Below are 18,199 nucleotides of genomic sequence, written 5' to 3'. Positions count from 1 at the left end.
GTGCATGTGGAGTATTCTCAAGTCTGTCAGGAAATGGGACTTTTCTTACTCGTCTGTGGAGGCTTGAATAAATATGTGATTTATTAAAAGCAGTAAAGATTGATAAAGATGGCAAGGGTGAGCTTGTAAAATAAACAATGAGTTAACTGACAAGTGAAAACACACTACCACTGGGCAGGCTGCAGCCAGCACATCATCAACAGTGCTCTAATGACCCTCTCTAACACACAAACTACGGTATGCGGTGCAGAGAAACAGTCGTCCAGGCAGCTCACTGACGCCAGGGAAGAAAGAGGAGAAAGCCTCTTGATAGACTCTTGTAGATGCCATTCCCTATCACGCAATGCCTCTCAGTCATAAACACATGACAAATGCGGCCTTAATCATTTTTTACGAGCGGGGATGTGCAGGGGGCAGTGCATGGTTAGAGGGGAGAGGGGAGCGGCAAGCAGCAGGCGGCCCCCTCTGCACAGAGGAGAGGGGCTGTGTGGTAAAGTCTCCTCTGGAACATCACTCGGCCGGCGAGCCTTTGATCTCCACACCGCAATTACGCCAGCATCCAAATGAGCGTGGAGTCGCCTCTGAAACAGACTTCAAACATGCACATGGACGCATTCTCATACACATACACGGTATAGGATTGAAGCCATGTGCTCCTCTCAACAGTAAATGATGTACTGTCTCCAGCAGAGAACCTGGGGATGAAAGGAGGCCTTGCTCCTCGTATGATCCTTGCATTAATGATGGCTCGCTGAAGCTAATACTGTGTATTCTTGTCTAAACAAGGGCAGCTTGGTATGTGGTTCCCATACTCCAAACAGGATGAGATCAGTTAACAATGGACTGTTTTGGATGCTCAAAAAGTCTACTTAAATCCTCATTGTGGGGCAGCATCTTTTGTAAAAATGCATACATTTAACTCATTTTCAGGAGCATGCTTGCAGAAAAAAAGTTTGCATAAGGTTTGAGTGGCACTAAAAATAATTTTGAAAGAAGCACAGGTATCTGAAGCTGAGAAATAGCCTGAATGGGTGTCCAGAGGGACACAGATAAGATTGGCTTATTTGCCTCATTCAGGGATTCGCCTTCTTTTTCCTCCTCACATTAGAGCTGAGATTGCAATTTGTCTAGCTGTTTGCTTTGAATAGTCCTTAACCGTATCATCATCTCAACTGTGCTGGTGGAAAAACACGGGGGCATGGCGACAGCCAAATGGCAGTCTGGCGTCTCTGCTGCAGACTAGCTGCCATTAGGGCTGAGAGCAGCATTTATTGTACAATTAGGGCCAGCTAGATCTACCTGTAATCATCTCCATACAGGTGTGAGCTCCTCTCTGGACAAGGGAAGTGACTCATCACTTGTCAAACATCAACACTTTGATATCGGCATTGTTCACCTCGGAGCCCTCGGGACACCTGAGCACTACTGTTTAAAACTCTGGGAGATTTATTGCATTTCACACAGTAAGAAAAACCCTCACACACACACGCAACATGAAAAAAAAAAGCCTTTCTTCCTACTGATGACGGACGTTCCACATGCCATGAATCATTTGATTTACGAGCTCGCTTCCCTCCCTCTCCCGTCTTGACAGTCATACTTTCGTGTCAGGAACATTTTTAACAAACAGTCGTAGGTAAACAACTTCCCGTTGTAATACAATGCTGCCAAGTAAAGCACGAAAACAAATTTTGCAAGGAGTGACACCGCAAGCCTAGAGGGCAATTGGAAAAGTGCGATAACAATCCACAAGTTGGTGTTATTGACAAAACGGGGCTGTAGTGTGGAAAAGTAGCCCTTTCAGATATAATGGATGTCTAACACCAGCCTTTGAGATGTGCTCTCACTGTGGCCACATGACAACATTACTATAAAAAGTATCTGCGGCAGAAACAGAGGATTGTGGAGCTGAAAGACGAAGTTGATTTAGTGCATTAAAGGTCATCCTTTAGTGAGCTTACATTATGAAAAGTGCTGCACCTGCAAAATAAAAAATAAAAGCCCCTGTGTGGAGCACAAATAAACTTGCAAATGCCATTTTCCCCTAGCTAACTGTATATCAAGGAAACCTCAGCTGTCATTATGATCTGTGGGAATTTCATGGTTGTGAAGCGATGCTTGTAAAAGCTACTTGAGCAACAACATGTGAAGACAAAACCAAATATTTGGAACAAAGCACTTTGAGACATAAGAGTGTTACGCTGTGATTTATAGACCCCCTCCAGATGATATTAATTACATGTTTTTCTTTGTATGTACATGTTTGGGTCTTTTGTCATAAAAAAGCTTTCATTTTCTTTGATATTAAGGTAACAACAAATTCTGATGAAAAAATTGGGACCATGTGTTCATAGAGCTTAATGAAGAGCAGAATAGGGGGGCTTTCTCTGCAGAGCTGGATGTGTCGGAGTAAAGTTAGTGCCACCTCCAGGCAGATCCTCTTGCAGAGATATGTCTGCGTCTGTCAGCAGGAGGCCACAGCGAGGCTGACACACATTTCTTCCACGCAGACGCACGCACACACTTAATGAATAAGTAGAAGGGAGCTCTCGCCTTTCCTCAAAGCACTCACCATTTGTTCTTTCTCCTGATGTAGTCTTTCTCCGAGAGGTTAACGAGGTAAATCATCGGTTTGGATGTCAAAAACAAGTATTTGTTCAACACTTCGATCTGCAGCGGAGACAGAAAAGGCAAGTTCTGAGGGTGCAAACTTTTTTTCTAAAGTAGCCTTTGAGGACAGCACAAGCAGAGATAAGTGAAGCCAAATCAAATTAGGGGCCTGGTGTATAGGCTCTGTGGGGGGCGACTATAAAGCCTCGAAATCAAGATCAGCGCGGCCAGATGTCATTAGCTTGTACAAAAGTGATGTCAAAATACGACCAACAAAAGACTGCGCATAATATTAACAAGTGATTTGCACAAAAGACGTGGGAGAAAAAACAAAAAAGAGGAAGAAACAGCAGTTGTACTTTCAGGTCAGATGAAAAGATTAGCGACATTAATAAATGTGACTGTGACATCAAACGCTTACCTCCTTGTCGTTCCAATCGTGATAGTAGCGGACGTGCTTCTTTTCATCCACTACCCAGCTCTTGATTTTGCACATAACGTCCTGTTTAGGGGTTAAAAGAGAATGAACAAGAAGCCATTAAAGGAGATGAAAAAGAATATAAACCCAGCAGGGTATGGGGTAATTATTTCCTAAATGCATGGCATCCTGATGCCAAAATGAACAATGGCTGTGCTCGCATTTAAGCAGGAGAGGCCTGCCTTTGACAGAGATGGCACGCACAAGACCCCCTTTTCCCTCCTTTAAATCATGACAAAATGCCTTCTGGGGCGTCTCGCTTGGAGTTTTAACATCAATATTCCATCAGGACTGTTTAATGAAAAGCATAGAGAGAGGGGAGATAAGATTGCAAAGAGCTGGGGACTAATTGGAAGTTTAGGTGTAAATGATTGCTCCTTCCTCAGGCTCTTGGCGAAATACAGAATATGCACCAGTGAGGTACAGAACTAATTATTCGCTGTTTCTTCTGGAGAAAATATTGAGCATTTACAGCCCACTATGCCACATTCATCTCCGAGGTACTTGTGGGTTGAGACCACAGGCTCGCCAGGGTCTTGACAGGATCTGGAAGCGGAAAAGGGTGGGAAAATGGGAGGGAGGTAGTTATAAAATTTGTAATAAAGAAATTGAGCCTATTATTGTTGATCCAGCCCCGCAGAAATTAGCGGAACACATTCTTTTTGTTCCTGTCAACTTGACCTCCCCCTTCATATAAAAACTCCCCCACCCCCTTGCAACACTCCCCCTACCTCCCTTTTTCCCTCCCCAAACCCTTGCAGCACTTCACAATCATACTCCCTTTTGAAAGAACTGAGGAAAAAAATCCTGCCCGAGCCTCAATTACACAATGGCAGAAAAAGCTCCACACACTGACCCCCAGCCAGCTGCATTCACTCTCTGCACATCTCTCTCCACAGGAATTCTAAAGGCCTTTTAGTCAGGCAGCCAGAGTGCAGCCAGCGGGAGAGAGCGCAGGAAGAGCTGCATACACTCCGCCCGCGCCGTCCCAAGTCTTCACAGAGAGATTAATCATCTGTGAAATGGAAACAGCAAACGGCCAGTGACACAGGCTGAACCCGCTCCAGGTTTCCCTCATCAGCTCGCCGCCGCCGTGCAGCGCTCCTCTAACAGGCAGGTGTTAATAAAAGACATATAGGTCCCACAGGGGTCAAACACATATGCCTGCCACCATGAAGCGCTGCTGGTGGGCTGGCTTCTTATTATTGTTTTGTGAGGATAGGGATTTTGAGGATTCATACGGACAAAGGCAATGAAACATTGTTCTTGTAAACACAGCACCGGCAAAATGGATTTAAATCTCTCTAACAATGCATATATATGAGCCCTGCACTGCTGCGTGCATATAAATGAAGATTCAAATCAACAATCACATGCTAAGTGATTCTTTTTAATCTGACAGTTACATTTCCACCATTATATGTCATTTAATTACATTTCCCTTTGATCTATTTGAACAAAATCCAATATTCTTAAGCAGAATCTCTTTATCTGTCAGTGCTGACTGCACATAAAGTTTTTAGTCCTCCAGTTTAGTAAACCTTCACATACATCGGTTCTTTTTCAGAATAGCATGATAGAGAAATGTTGTAGTTTAAGTGCAGTGTTTTGAAAAGGTACTTACATCCCCAAATTTTATTATGTGTTTCCACATGCAAAAATGCAAATTTGCTTCAACTCCAGATCCTAACATGAATTAAGCAGACATATGGAGAATTTTGCATAACAACGATTCAATTTATTCTTTTATTTATTTATTTATTTATTTATTTGATGTTCCAGTTAACTACCTTTGGGATTTTACTTTATTTGCTTTTTATTTCAGTTTGGTTTTAATCAATTCCAACACTGCTTAGTTATTTTAGTTTCACTTTTATAAAGGCTGTCAAAAAATGACATTTTTTTATTGCTTTTAACCTCTCAGTTTCTGTAGTTAAAGGTACAGTGTGCAGTATTTAGCCTCGTAGCATTTAGCAGAACAAACTTGGCAAAAATGGACTATAATATTTATCAGTTGGCCTATAAAAACTAGCGTTAATTTCCTGAATTTATAAAGTAGTTTATTATCATTTGTCCCCTTCTTACATTTAAGATGCAGAAGTCCAAGATCATGGAGTCAGTGAAGTGCACCCTGCCCATGTATAAATAAAAAGCCTGTTTTAAATGGATAAATATATAAAGATATATAAGAAAAGATAACGGAACATAAGAAAATAAGGACCTTAAGGTAGATCCAGGATAATGGCACTTAACCACAGGAAAAGAAACTTAGAAAAGTAACAGATTCAGTAAAAAGGTAAATGCTTGATATCACAAGGTGCAGGTGAATCTGGACTTTTTCCACTGAGCTGTCTGTGCAGTGGCTTAACTAAGGAGCACTGGAAGGGTCAATAAAGCATGTAGTTAAATGCAATTACAAATGTAAATGCACTAATTATGGACCTTCATTAATTGGGATTATACAAGAATGCCAACACTAGTGTTTGTATTGTGAAAATGTTTAGTTTTGTTTTGTTTAATTTTCAACTATTTTTTGTCTTGTGTGTAAAATGGATAGCTGTCTGAATATAGACCCAAGAGCCAGAGAAAGTAAACATAATATAATTTTAAGAAAATATTTATATACTATTTAGTTGAAAAAAAAAAAGAATGGAGGAAAATTCAGGCCAAAAACACTGGTTTAAATGATCCAGATATGAAGGATGGTTTGAAAAATATAAAGGCCTTTGACCCCATTAAAAGTCATAAGACAACAAAAAAAAATTAAGAATTATGTTTAAATTACATAAAATTGCATATTTTACCTATTTTACCCAAAAATATATGCATAGAATTAGTAAAATGTAAAATAAAACATGGTCATTCGGTGAAACTGATGCTGAACTTAAAGTAATGTTTAAAAAAAATCTCAAAAATGTAAGTCTGCATAAGACCTTTCTTGAATGTGCACGGTTGTGTTGCTTCAACCACCTTCATGGGCAGTCAGGGTCCCCGGTCTCTGGCATCTTTATTTTGGGGGTCACTGGCTGAAAATTTTGATAATGCCATTTCCAACCCTATTAATTAAAGATTAAATTTTCTAAAACCATCTTGAGTGCTGGACCAGAATCATCCATACATGTCTAAAATTTTCACCTCTTTTTGTAGTATTACCTTCCCTTAACTTCTTGTTGTCTCTCTTACAGAGGTAAGGTCACAGTTTCATTTTATTTTTTTATTATTTGAAAACGACTTGAAACCAAAAATAATATTGTTTGAAGCCTTGACCAATAAAATCTGGCTATTTTACACTTCCAAAGCTTGGGTGGCCAGGGACAGGGGCTTAGCCCCCCCATTAGAAAATTATGCATTCGCTCCTGCTTGTCTGCTTGCAGAACTTGTGTACCATGATTTGTATTTACAATCCCAGATGCCTTCAAAAAACAAAGGGTTGTTTTTAAATGATACAGAACTGTATATTTTACCCATTTTACCCAAAAATATATGCATAGAATTAGTAAAATGTAAAATAAAACATGGTCATTCGGTGAAACTGATGCTGAAATTAAAGTAATGTTTAAAAAAGTGTGTTAAATGTAAGTCTGCATAAAATCATTCTTGAATGTGCACGGTTGTGTTGCTTCAACCATCTTCATGGGCAGTGGGGGTCCCCGGTCTCTGGCATCTTTATTTTGGGGGTCACAGGCTGAACATTTTGAGAACCCCATCAAGCCCATCAGTGTATTTCCAGTTTCCAGCCCTATTAATTAAAGACTAAATTTTCTAAAGCCATCTTGAGTGCCAGGACCAGAATCATTCATACAGGTCTAAGATTTTTCACCTCGTTTTGAAGTATTCCCTTCGCTTAACTTCCTGTTGTCTCTCTTACATAGGCAAGGTCACTGTTTCATTTGACCTTTTTAATTAATATTTGAAAACAACTTGAGACCAAAAATAATATTGTTTGAAGCCTTGACTAATAAAACCAGGCTGTTTTACCCTCCCAAAGCTTGGGTGGCCAGGGACAGGGGCTTAGCCCCTCCATTAGAAAATTGTGCATTTGCCCCTGCTTGTCTGCTTGCAGAACTTGTGCACCATGATTGGTATTTACATTTCAGAGAATGCTTTTTAAAAGAACTCAAGGAATTAAGGCTTAACTGAGAAAGGAGAATGGTTTTTAGCACATTACCAGCTAATGCAAACATAAATCACAGTGCTAAGACAAGAAGTTGTGACTCAGCATGTTTGTGTAAAAGACTAACTATTTAGATTTTAGCTATGTTTTAATTTTACTTGAGTTAGTTTTAGCATAATTAAGTTTTTAGTTCATTTGACAGGGGCTGCACACATCTTAACTTCATGGGCCTGGTTGGCTTAATAAGATAATATAAGTGACTTTATTTTCTTCTGGACTCGACCCAAGTGAAGTTACAGACAATGTTCAAGCAGAAAAGCTAAAATGATTCCACATGAATCATAAATGCATGGTATGTGCACACTCACAAGAAGCAGATTTTACACTGGAGTCATGTAATGTCTTTAAACTTCACTGATTTATTTTTGTCTTATTGCACCCTCAGTAACAGATCGATTATGATTTAGATTTGATGTATATAAAAAGTTTTTAAAAAACTTTTAGAAACATGTCACAATTAGTGTGTGGTTTTAACTCTTGTCAGGTAGATATGTGGTTATCAATTATTTTTAAAAGATAAAATAAGAGGCCGACTCATTTTAACACCAACGGGGAACATTCTCCTACATCTAAGAAATTTAAAGCAGGAAATCTCTGGAGCCTCAACAGAAAATTAGATCTTATGTCTAAAGTCTTTACAGTTCCTCAGTGCAAAGAAAAACCTTTAAAATAATTTATTTTCATTTGCTCCATCAAAAGAAACCACAAGCTGTGCTTTCCTTTAAATTGCATATATTTCTAAATGTTGGCTTGGGACATATGTTGTGCATATAAATGCTGTCATAAACATAGATGTGTCAGTGCACAGCTGAGCATGTCAAACGGCCTGGCTCAGCCTCTGAGACAATCACACAATCCCTCCCATCTAAAAGCTCGCTGCAGCCTTTGATAAGCACCATTCTTTGCCGTCTAAAGAGGTCTTCTATAGATTTCACTTTGCCGACGTGTGCACAACCTTTGACAAGTAATGTATCATTTTTATTCATTGCCTAAAATTGTTAGCAATTATGTGCGTAAGCGGCCACCTGCCTAGCCTGAATGGCTCCTGTCTGTGGGGCTTACAGGGGTGTGGGGAAGTGCTGTTGGCTGTAAGGGGAGGAGAGAGTGGAGGGGGGGATTAAGTCTGAGGGGAACCAACCAAACACAGGGCCTGTGCAGCAGGTGAAAAAGCCCCTCTCGTTAGTGTAATGAGTGGTCAGAGCCGCCGCACGTCTGGGCCTGAAATTGGGCATGCGGCTCTGAGTGAAAGGCCAGATCCCCTCGTGTGCATCCTGCTCCGGTGATGGAAGGGCATCATGAGACATTTACAACCAAATCATTGCTAATGTTTGCTGCTCGGCCTCATTACCTTAACAATATGGCCACCTCAGCGCATGTGCATCCATATACGTTGTGATCTGACATTTTTTTTCTCATCTTACCCCGTGTTTGGCCCGAGGAATCCTTGGTGAGAGAATTCTCTAAACATTTATGGTATTCATAGCGCACTATAGGCATATGTGTCACCCGCTGCATGGCCTTATACAATTTCCTTGAGCGGCTGTAGGTGTATGAGCATGAGCAAGAGCTGTGCCATGATTTGAGTATTACTTTAGATGAAAAGAGCTGTGTGGAAACACTTTCATTAGCCCAGTGCTGCGACCCAGGGTCAGCAGCTGAATAAGTAACTCTCTATTAATGATTTCTACAGCAGAAAACCCCTGACCCCTGATCACTTTCAATCTCAGAAAAGAAAAAAAAAAATCAGGCAGGGGGGGAGGGGTGAGGCCTAACAGAGGGAGATTAAAAAAAACATACATTTTTTTTTCTCCTTGGCCATGTGTGTGGGAGGGTTATTATTTGTGCCATGCTGTGAGGGGAGCAAAGGGCCTGCTGGGACATTGACTCACGTATTCTGGTTTGAGTTTCTTGTCACCGCCTCTAATGGCCGTCTTCTCTAGCTTGTCAATAAGAGGGCCGATCATCTCCTCGTCCTTCAGCCTCAGCTCCTCGTGGATGATCTCCATGTCCCTAACCGGGTCCACCGTCCCCTCTACATGGATGATATCCTCATCCTCAAAAGCACCTGCAGCGACACAAACACAGAGAGAAAATCAGTATTAGGTTTTATTTCAAACAACCTAAACACATGAACATGAAGTATTATCAAAAGAATGAGAGATGCTGAATCAATGGCATTGACTTCCTGGATCGAAAATGAAACAGTGATTACATTTGGCCCCAAAAATCATTTACTTTTTTTGCAGAGAATATGAAGAAAATAAACATCCACATTAGAAAGCACAGTGGGAGTCACAGGAAAGTCATAACAAATACAATAAAATACTCAGGAATACATTTAATCTTTCTTTTATAGTTTCCAAGTGTCAGAACTGTAAAAAACCAGCTCACTGTGTCAAAGTAAGTTGTACTTAAATTGGCTTTAAGTGCAACTAAACAGGCCTGTCTTGTCAATCTGCACAAAGCGGGGAGTGTCTGGTCATGCATTTTTGTACCTCTCTGTCTTAAAACTATTAGTTAAAAAAATGAGGAATAAACAAAACTGAGTAGATTTAAGAGAAAAATGTCAACATTAGAACACGATAGATGACAGCCCTCCCCCTAATCATGCGCGTCTTAGCCGTGGTTGTGCTGGTGATTAGGTAATGAGGCTCTGAAGCAGAGCATTTAGCCAGAAGCCTTAAGGACTCCTGATTCTCCAGCAGAGCTCAGGGGCGAGAGAGAGGAGGGAGGGAGGGAGTTAGGGGGAGGGAAGGGGTGGACACGAGTGTTCATCTGTCACATACGAGTGGCAGCCTTTAATATTGGCAACTTGCCGCAGTAGATTTTAATTTAAAGCCCATACAATAAGTTTTTTTATGAGTACTTTTGTAAATAAAAAGGAAGATGAGAGCCCCTCAGCGTCAGAGCAGGTATTCAAATGCTGAAAGGTGAAGTGTGTGACTCAGGAGGAAGTAAATAACCCCTCCTGCCTTCAGTGCTCCATCAGAACCCCCGCCCTCTTTATCCGTGCACATGCAATGTAAGGAAAACATCTCTACCATTTACAAGGAGTGTGGGGGAAGTTTAGAGAGGGGTCTGGCTGCAAACCGTAGAGGTGAGGCACCGCACCTGTCAGAGCGGATGTACGCTAAAACTGTCAAAATAAAATCAGATTAAACTGTCAATAAAGTCTGACGGCAGTCCGTTCATGGCAGCCACTCTCACAACCATTCATCTGAGACGTTACATATCTCAGAACGGAAATACACACAAGTTATTTATTTTTTTCTAAATCAGATTAAACATTCAGTTAGGGTTGGGATACCGAAAGTTACAAGTAAAAACCTGACCTGCAAAACCTTTTACAATGTTTAATAAAGCCGAGGAAACAGTCTACTTACAGGAAAAAAGCTTGTCCTCAGTGAAAACATTCCAACACAGCCACCGTAGCTCACACAGCTCCACTAGCTGCATAAACTACTTACATCGCGTGGCTATGTAGCTAAAGCTAAGCTAACAAAGCAGCTATGTAAGCTAAGTTAGCTATGTAAGCTATGTATTTGTTATCTGCATAGCTAAATCACCTTAAGCTATGTTTGCTAAAGCTAACTTAGCTATAGCTAATGGCGCTATGTAGCCAAGGTAGCTACATAGCTAATGTAGCCTACCTAGCTAAAGATAAACTCACAAAGCAGATATGTAAGCTACAAAAGCTACATATCTATGTTATCCGTGTAGCAAACTTACCCTAAGCTATGTTTGCAAAAGCTAACTTAGCTATAACTAATAGAGCTATGTAGCCAATGTAGCTACATAGCTAATGTAGCTTACCTAGCTAAAGTTAAACTCACAAAGCAGCTATGTAAGCTAAGTAAGCTACACATCTATGTTATCTGCATAGCTAACTTTACTCTAAAGGCCATATTACTAAATCTTACTCAGCTATAGCCAACAGAGCTATGTAGCCAATGTGGCTACATGGCTAATGTAGCTAACCTAGTGAAAGCTAAACTCACAAAGCAGCGATGTAAGCTATGTAGCTATGTTATCAGCTTAGCTACGTTAACCGTAGGTAAGCTTTCTAAAGCTCACTTTACAAAACCTTACTTGTGATTGAAGCTAAAGCCAGTAACTGTCTGAGTAACTACTTCAAAAATAGATCTAAACCTAATTTAATCCAGAATTAGACTTTTGACCTTTTTCTCTGTCTTATTCATGAAATGTTTCTTAACTTGTAACTGTCAGACTTTGTTTAAGTTAAGAGTAAAGTAAAATAAAAAAATGGTAATACCTTTGCCATCAAATTACGGCACTTCCTTTCTGAGATATATGGTGTCTCGGATTAACTGTCTGGCAGAGTGACTGTCAACTTTGGTTTAGGTTAGGATAAGGTCAGGTTACCTTAACATCAAGTTAAAAACCTGACCTGCAAAGCCTGATTATAAAACGTTTAAAACAGCTGAGTAGACAGTCTGCCTATAGGAAAACAGCTCATCCTCTATGAAAACATTCTAATGCAGCAAATGTAGCTTAAATAGCTCCATTAGCTGCACAAGCTACATAGCTAACAGAGCTACATAGCTAATGTAGCTAAAGCTAAAGGTCATGGCTATCTGTACACTGACAAAGCTACGAAGCTAACATAAGCTAACTAGCAATGTTATGTACATCGCTTACAGAGCTACATTAGCTTTTGCTATGTTTGCTCAAGCTCACCTTGCTAAAGTGTACTTAGCTACATTGGCTTAAGTAGCAACGTTAGGTATCTTATCTGCCGGCTGGATAGCTCAATGGTTTACATGGCCGACTTTAGCTTGGGAAATTCGGGGTTCAAATCCAAGACCAGTATGGGCCCTTGGGCAAGGCCAGGAACACTTATCACAGATGTAAGTCGCTTTGGATAATAGTGTCTGCTAGTGTCTGGACCAGACCACCAGGTCCCGGGGACCCGGGGCCCGGGACAGTGTGACAGGTGCCTGTAAAAACTCAGCTGCCATTCCCGTATCAGTCAGCTGACCCTTCTAATCCCCGCCTTCGTCAACAGTCTTGCCAATGATACCCAATGATGCGGCAAAGAGAAGTAGTCACTAAGGAGTCACCCCAGTGCCTCTGGCCACCTTGCAACTCACCTTGGACCAAGGACTGAAAGACTCTGACATTCGTCTTCATGCTCAGATACCGGGAGCGCCACACTGTCTCAGCGAACATCTCATGTGAGAGTCCAAGTCTGCGTTTAATCTCAGCCTTTCTGTCAGTGGGTTTATGGATTACGCTGCCAAGGTAGCTGAACTGCTCTACATCGCCCATGCTCTCTCCATTCACAGACACAGATTCAATGCCAGCATCTAAGGCATCCCCAAATGCCCGGATCTTTGCTTTTGCCCAGGAGATGTGCATTCCCAACGTTTCAGCCTCCTAACTCAGGAAGTTAAGAGCCTCCACGAGGACATCTACGGTCTCAGCAAGGATCACAGAATCATCAGCAAAGTCTAGATCAGTGATCTGGATTTTGTCAAATTGCACTCCACAATCCTTGAGTCAGCAGTTTGTTTATTAACTTTATTTTATTGAACTATCTTATGATATGCCTATCATATATCTCTTTCTTACATTTCTCTTTCAGTTCCTGACTAGGAGGAGCTTGATGTATTACTACTGATACAGGTGTGTAGAAGTATTTCAGCCTTGGAGATTGGACTATTCTAATATTATGTTGCAATTGATAAGAGTATTTATATTAAATTTCATAATCTTAGCATGTTTTATATTTTAAAAAGATTATAAAAATCAATCTGATCAGTTCAAGACAAATACAAAGCATGACAGAAAATACTCAAGTGAAGTATGAATAACTCATATATTACCTTATTACTGAACGCTAGTATATACTGCATGAGTGGATTGGGAATATGGCGACACACGTCTGTAAATCAATCAATAGCGGTGACTGAAGTTTCACACTGAGGCTTAATGGGAATGCCATGTCATTCAACAGGGAAGTAGATGTCAAGTGAATGATAACTGTAAGTATCGCTGCGTTGAGGGACATGTTTGGAATGTGCACGGTGAGTCACTTAACGCTATCAACGGTCCACATTCATGTGCTGACGCCTGAGCCAAGAAGGTATGCTGACAGGTGAGGCCCTGTGAGATAATTACGTCACCAGGTGATCCTCAAACTCGTCATGAAGGTGACACATTATCTCTCAACAAGTTCAAACAATGATACATACAGAAAATATTGATGATTCCTGGATGTATGGATAGTCATGATGGGAAATAGCATGCACAAGGATGATTCAGATAGTCCTATATAGGTCACTGCAAAGATCTCATCTGTTTAGAGAGGCAAAGATGACTGTTGGCTTGATTTCCATGAATTCTTGCAAAGACATCTATGGATCCCAGAGGATTACTGTCATGAATCGCCACCCTTCAGCATCATTGTCATGTTTACATTTTTGATTTATAGGAAAATGATTGAACAACATTCCCCACATTCACATGCAAAACAATGTGCTGTTCAGAGAGGAAGCTAATGTTAGGCTATCTGACAGTCATTTTCATCATAAAGTTCTCAGATGATGAGAAAACAAACAGAAAATTTAAAATGAAAACCGGGCAGATACATGCATTCATTCATGTTATTTTACTCTACATAGTTGTGAGTCATTTCCGGACGTTTTCATGGTATTCTAACTTATTCATTGTTAATTATTTACTTAAGATGTCAAAAAGAGAGGTGAAATTAGCTTATCATGTCAGGAAAACTAGCATTGTTATCTCATAGTAAATAATAATAGTGATAGATACTGTAAGTTTATAAATAAGTTGAGATCTTGAGAAACTAACCTGAATTTACTTGTTATGGGGGTAAAGGGAAATGAAAAGATGCTGTTTAGTCAAGCTTCGGCAGCATATTTAACAGCTAATTACCCATGCATAGCTATAGAAAACAGCTAATAGTAGCGTTTTTCACTCCCTGACTATAATACTTCAGCTAGGTAGAAAATTCCAAGATAACTTCATATCAGCAAGGAATTCATGCTATTCCCACTTAACTGTTAAACACTCCCACACATGTAATACAGTATATAGTGCTGAACGGATGACATGCTTTAGCAGGCCAACCCGAATTCATAATTCATAAAGTAAAAAGCTAATGTTTGGTCATAAAGAAATTAAGTCAGTCAACATCCCCACTACTAAGCTTACACATTTAAGCTAACACTTTCACCTCCTCAATGGCTTTCCTCTTACTACTGCAAAGTTTGGAACTGGAGGTGCTAAAATGCTAACACATTTAGGGTTATCAGGACTCTTTACACCAGATAAGAGGGAAGTGGCTGGACACTAATGCTAGCCGCTAGCTGTTGTCAGACTTAAGCTAATGGATCATCAAATATGTTTTTAAAATTAAAACCATTTGTCTGAGTCCACACTTTTATGATAAGAACCTGGAGCACAGCAGTTTAATGTTAGCATTTAAACAGCATAACATAGTCCAAGTTAGCCACTTGCTAGCAGCGCTACTTTCTAAGATGTGGAAAAGCTTCAAACTTCACAGGAGGGGCGCTTTCAAACATATTTCGAATTGAAAGAAAAAAAACGTAAAACCACTTTAGTTTGTTTACCAAAGACCTTATTTCATCCATCGAACTGAACCTGTAGCATAACAAAAGGAAAATTGCTGCTATGTTAATATAGTTGATCTCATGGCTTGGAAGCCATGTTTGTTGTAGTAATGGTCACCGAATAATACATTTGAACATGTTAGCATGCTTAGGAAAGATTACAAAGAAAGCTAACATGGCCTGTCAAATATTAGCATTTTAATATCACTATATTATTAGCTCTTTATCGTAAAGATATTGGCATTTAGCACGTACAGTTGCCAGCTAGTTCTTTGAACTCCCCAATCCAAGTTAGCAACTTGCTAGCAGGGCTCTTTTCTCAGATGCGGAAAAGTTTTAAACTTCACAAGAGGGGCACTTCCGAGAAAAATTATGTCAAAGGAAAAAATGTTAAAACCTCTTAAGCTTGTGTGACTTTGAGACTTTGAGATGTGGAACACAAAATGCTAAATGCTAACCCGCTTTCAGGTATAAGGACTCATTACTGCAGTACTGTATTAGCAGCAAGTAGTTGAATGCTAATGCTAGCTTTTTGTGATAACCAACTGGAACACAACTGTTGTATTGGCCTTTAAGCCTCAAACTTGTAGCACAGCTCTAATGGACAATTGCAGCTGTGTTACTATTGTTAATCTCATGGCTTGGTAGCCTACTATTTTTGTAGTCGTGGACACTCAAGAATACCTTTCATAGCTAACATGTTAGCATGCTTAGAAAGTTTATGATGAAAGCTAACATGGCCTGTTTGCTAGCATGCAATCTTGGTGTTAGCATTTGGTTGTTCAGTTGGCAGTTGGTGCTAAACTAAGAATCAAAGTGAAGCTTTAACAGAGAAATCTTTTCATTTATAAGACCCAGTTTGTCCTTAAACTGTTGGAGAGATTAGATTATACCTGAACCAACATGAAATCCCTCTAATCATTCATACAGAATATCCTACCTTCTTCTTCCACAAGTGCCTGATTTTCCATGACTCAACTACAGAGCTGTTACAATCCAGCATCTCTCATCCATCACATCTAAACATTAATGCTCTACAACAACGTGACAAACAAACCAGAAATCCTGCACCAGTGTCCTTATTACTCATGCAAGTCAACAGAAGCTGCAGACTTTTGTGCAAGCTGTCATCCTGTGCGTTGTCCTCATGCTGAAATGAACTTATCCAATTACTCTTTGCCTAATCAGGCTGTTTTGGTTCCTCTCCTCTTGCAGAGGTACTCCACAGTATAAACAGTTCACTTACGCCACACAGAAAGGGGCTAATCAGTGGAATTATTGTTTTGCTGCTCCAATTTACCAGCTCCATGTTCAGCACTGATTGGAATGAAAATTTGCTATTGTGTCTGCATGAACTCAGGAAATATAATGCAATGTAATCATTTTGTTAGCTGCAAGAATATACATACATTATGACCAATTATGATGTCCAGTTTTGATGTTGCAAATAGAAAATGCAACTCTGTTGTTCAATTTGGTACATATTTATTAGAATTGGAGTGGTTTGAACAGCTTCAGATGGCAAATAAACCTCTAATGACTGGAATAAATCACAATTTGAGGAACTGCATTGCTTAAAACACCTAAAATAAGGATAGATTTTTCACATTATATTCCCTACTTTGAAAAATAAATAATCACTGCTCACAAATGTTATAAATCCTGAGTAAAAGGGTGATAAATTGAAAATTTCTGGGCTGCTTTTAGAGTGCAGGAGCAGCTGATCACTCACTATTTAGTCATCAGCTGACACTCTTTTCTGACTGCCACATATTCCAGAGTAATTTGCTTTAATTAATTTCGCCTAATTTAACATTCACATCTATTTTACCGCCGTCCCATTCAAGGCTTAGAGAGAACAAATGCATGAGGTGAGAGAGAGAGAGATCTGAGGGGGCAATCTTCACAATTAGTCCTTTAACAACTGGCTCTGTGAAGACAGCTCTTGTGAAGCTGCGGCGCCACACAAAGCCACATGCAAGACAGTAAAATTAGAAAAAAAGAAAAGAAGACAGAGGTTGGAAAGGCCCTGATGCACGAGTCAGGTCTGTCTTACAACTTTAATTTAACTGCTTCATTTCAAAAAGTGCATGTTTTGAAGACACTATTAGCAGGTGCTCCTTTATTAGCAGAACAAAAGGATTAGTCTGCAGAGGGTGAGTGCTGGTCAATAGTCTGATGAGGGATCAGGCTAATCCCTGGAAAATTACGGACTTACATCAGCTGAGAATATAAAGCAATGACATTTAAAAGTGAACAAGACAGAAATAAACAAAAGCAAATAAAAACAAAGACATTTTCGTGGACTTAAAAAGCAAAATTCAGGCTTCAACATTAAAGACAAAAAAATTAGCAGTCCATTTCCAGTCTGTACAAGTATAACACCTGAAAACATCCAACGAGCAGCCGCTATCTTCTATCATTACTTCTCTGTCAGGCGCACAGACAAGGCAGTCATCTGAGTCAAGTCGAGATCAATACTGATTGAGCTGCTTCCTATGATGTAGCTACCTGGGAGGATATGTGGTCAACATAATTCAGCTAAATTACAGTATTCATTGACTTTTAACTTCCTGTGCAGGTTTTCACATGCAAGAACGGGGGGTATGAACACATCTAAAGAACTTGCATTCCTCGCGCCTCCTTTTAAAATGTTCATGCAAACTCAGTGCCGCAATTCTCCTGGTATTCAGAGCAGTAAAAGCTATTTTATGAGTCTGTCAGGAAAAGCACATTATGGATGTCTTTCCAGCATAAAAAAACACTGGCAATGCACACAAGGGTATTTATGTTCATTCAAGAAATATCTTCTTGACATTCATTTTAGGGGATACATGAAATTGACTGCAATTTGTAGTTCTCTGCTTCTGTAACAGAGTTTGTGGCATATTCAGCCTTGTTTCTTTGCATATGTCAATTATGGCAAATGCATTTGCTGCTAAAAAAGCAGTTTGACACCAGAAAATGGAAGGTTTGAGCCCTTCAGGGATACACTCATGTTTTCTACATGATCCCATCTTTCCAAATAGATCACAGTGAAATCACAGTGTTCCATAGTATGAATATCAGAACGTCATGTGTATGCAGTTCCTATGTAATCTACTGTGTCAGCCTAAAGTGAGTATTAAAGGTGAATCTTTGCACCATGTTTGAGATTATGGACTCTTCACACTAGCTTGCATGTAGAAAGGAATCTCCTGGTAGAAAACAACAGCGTTAATTCCCTCATTATTAGTCTAACCTCTGACATTCCATTTATTTTGTTAAACTGCTCAGCAGCAGAGAGACATGATTGAAAGAAACCGACATATGCACACCACT

General features: G+C 39.9%; 1 protein-coding gene across 1 annotated transcript in view; it reads right to left on the bottom strand.

Moving 5' to 3' along the window:
- LOC121522506 (obg-like ATPase 1) overlaps positions 1 to 18,199 on the bottom strand; it is an 80,596-nt gene that overhangs the window by 35,309 nt on the left and 27,088 nt on the right. Inside the window, exons 5-7 of the mRNA XM_041806991.1 lie at positions 9,152 to 9,327; positions 3,032 to 3,112; positions 2,573 to 2,670 (exon numbers count right to left, since the gene is read on the bottom strand). Of these exons, the coding sequence (XP_041662925.1) occupies positions 2,573 to 2,670; positions 3,032 to 3,112; positions 9,152 to 9,327 (355 nt within the window). The remainder of the gene's footprint in view (positions 1 to 2,572; positions 2,671 to 3,031; positions 3,113 to 9,151; positions 9,328 to 18,199) is intronic.

Source organism: Cheilinus undulatus, linkage group 15 (genome assembly GCF_018320785.1).
Source record: "Cheilinus undulatus linkage group 15, ASM1832078v1, whole genome shotgun sequence".
NCBI lineage: Eukaryota > Metazoa > Chordata > Actinopteri > Labriformes > Labridae > Cheilinus > Cheilinus undulatus.
The sequence above is the reverse complement of the archived record's forward strand: the minus strand, read 5'-3'. Positions and strand labels throughout refer to the sequence as shown.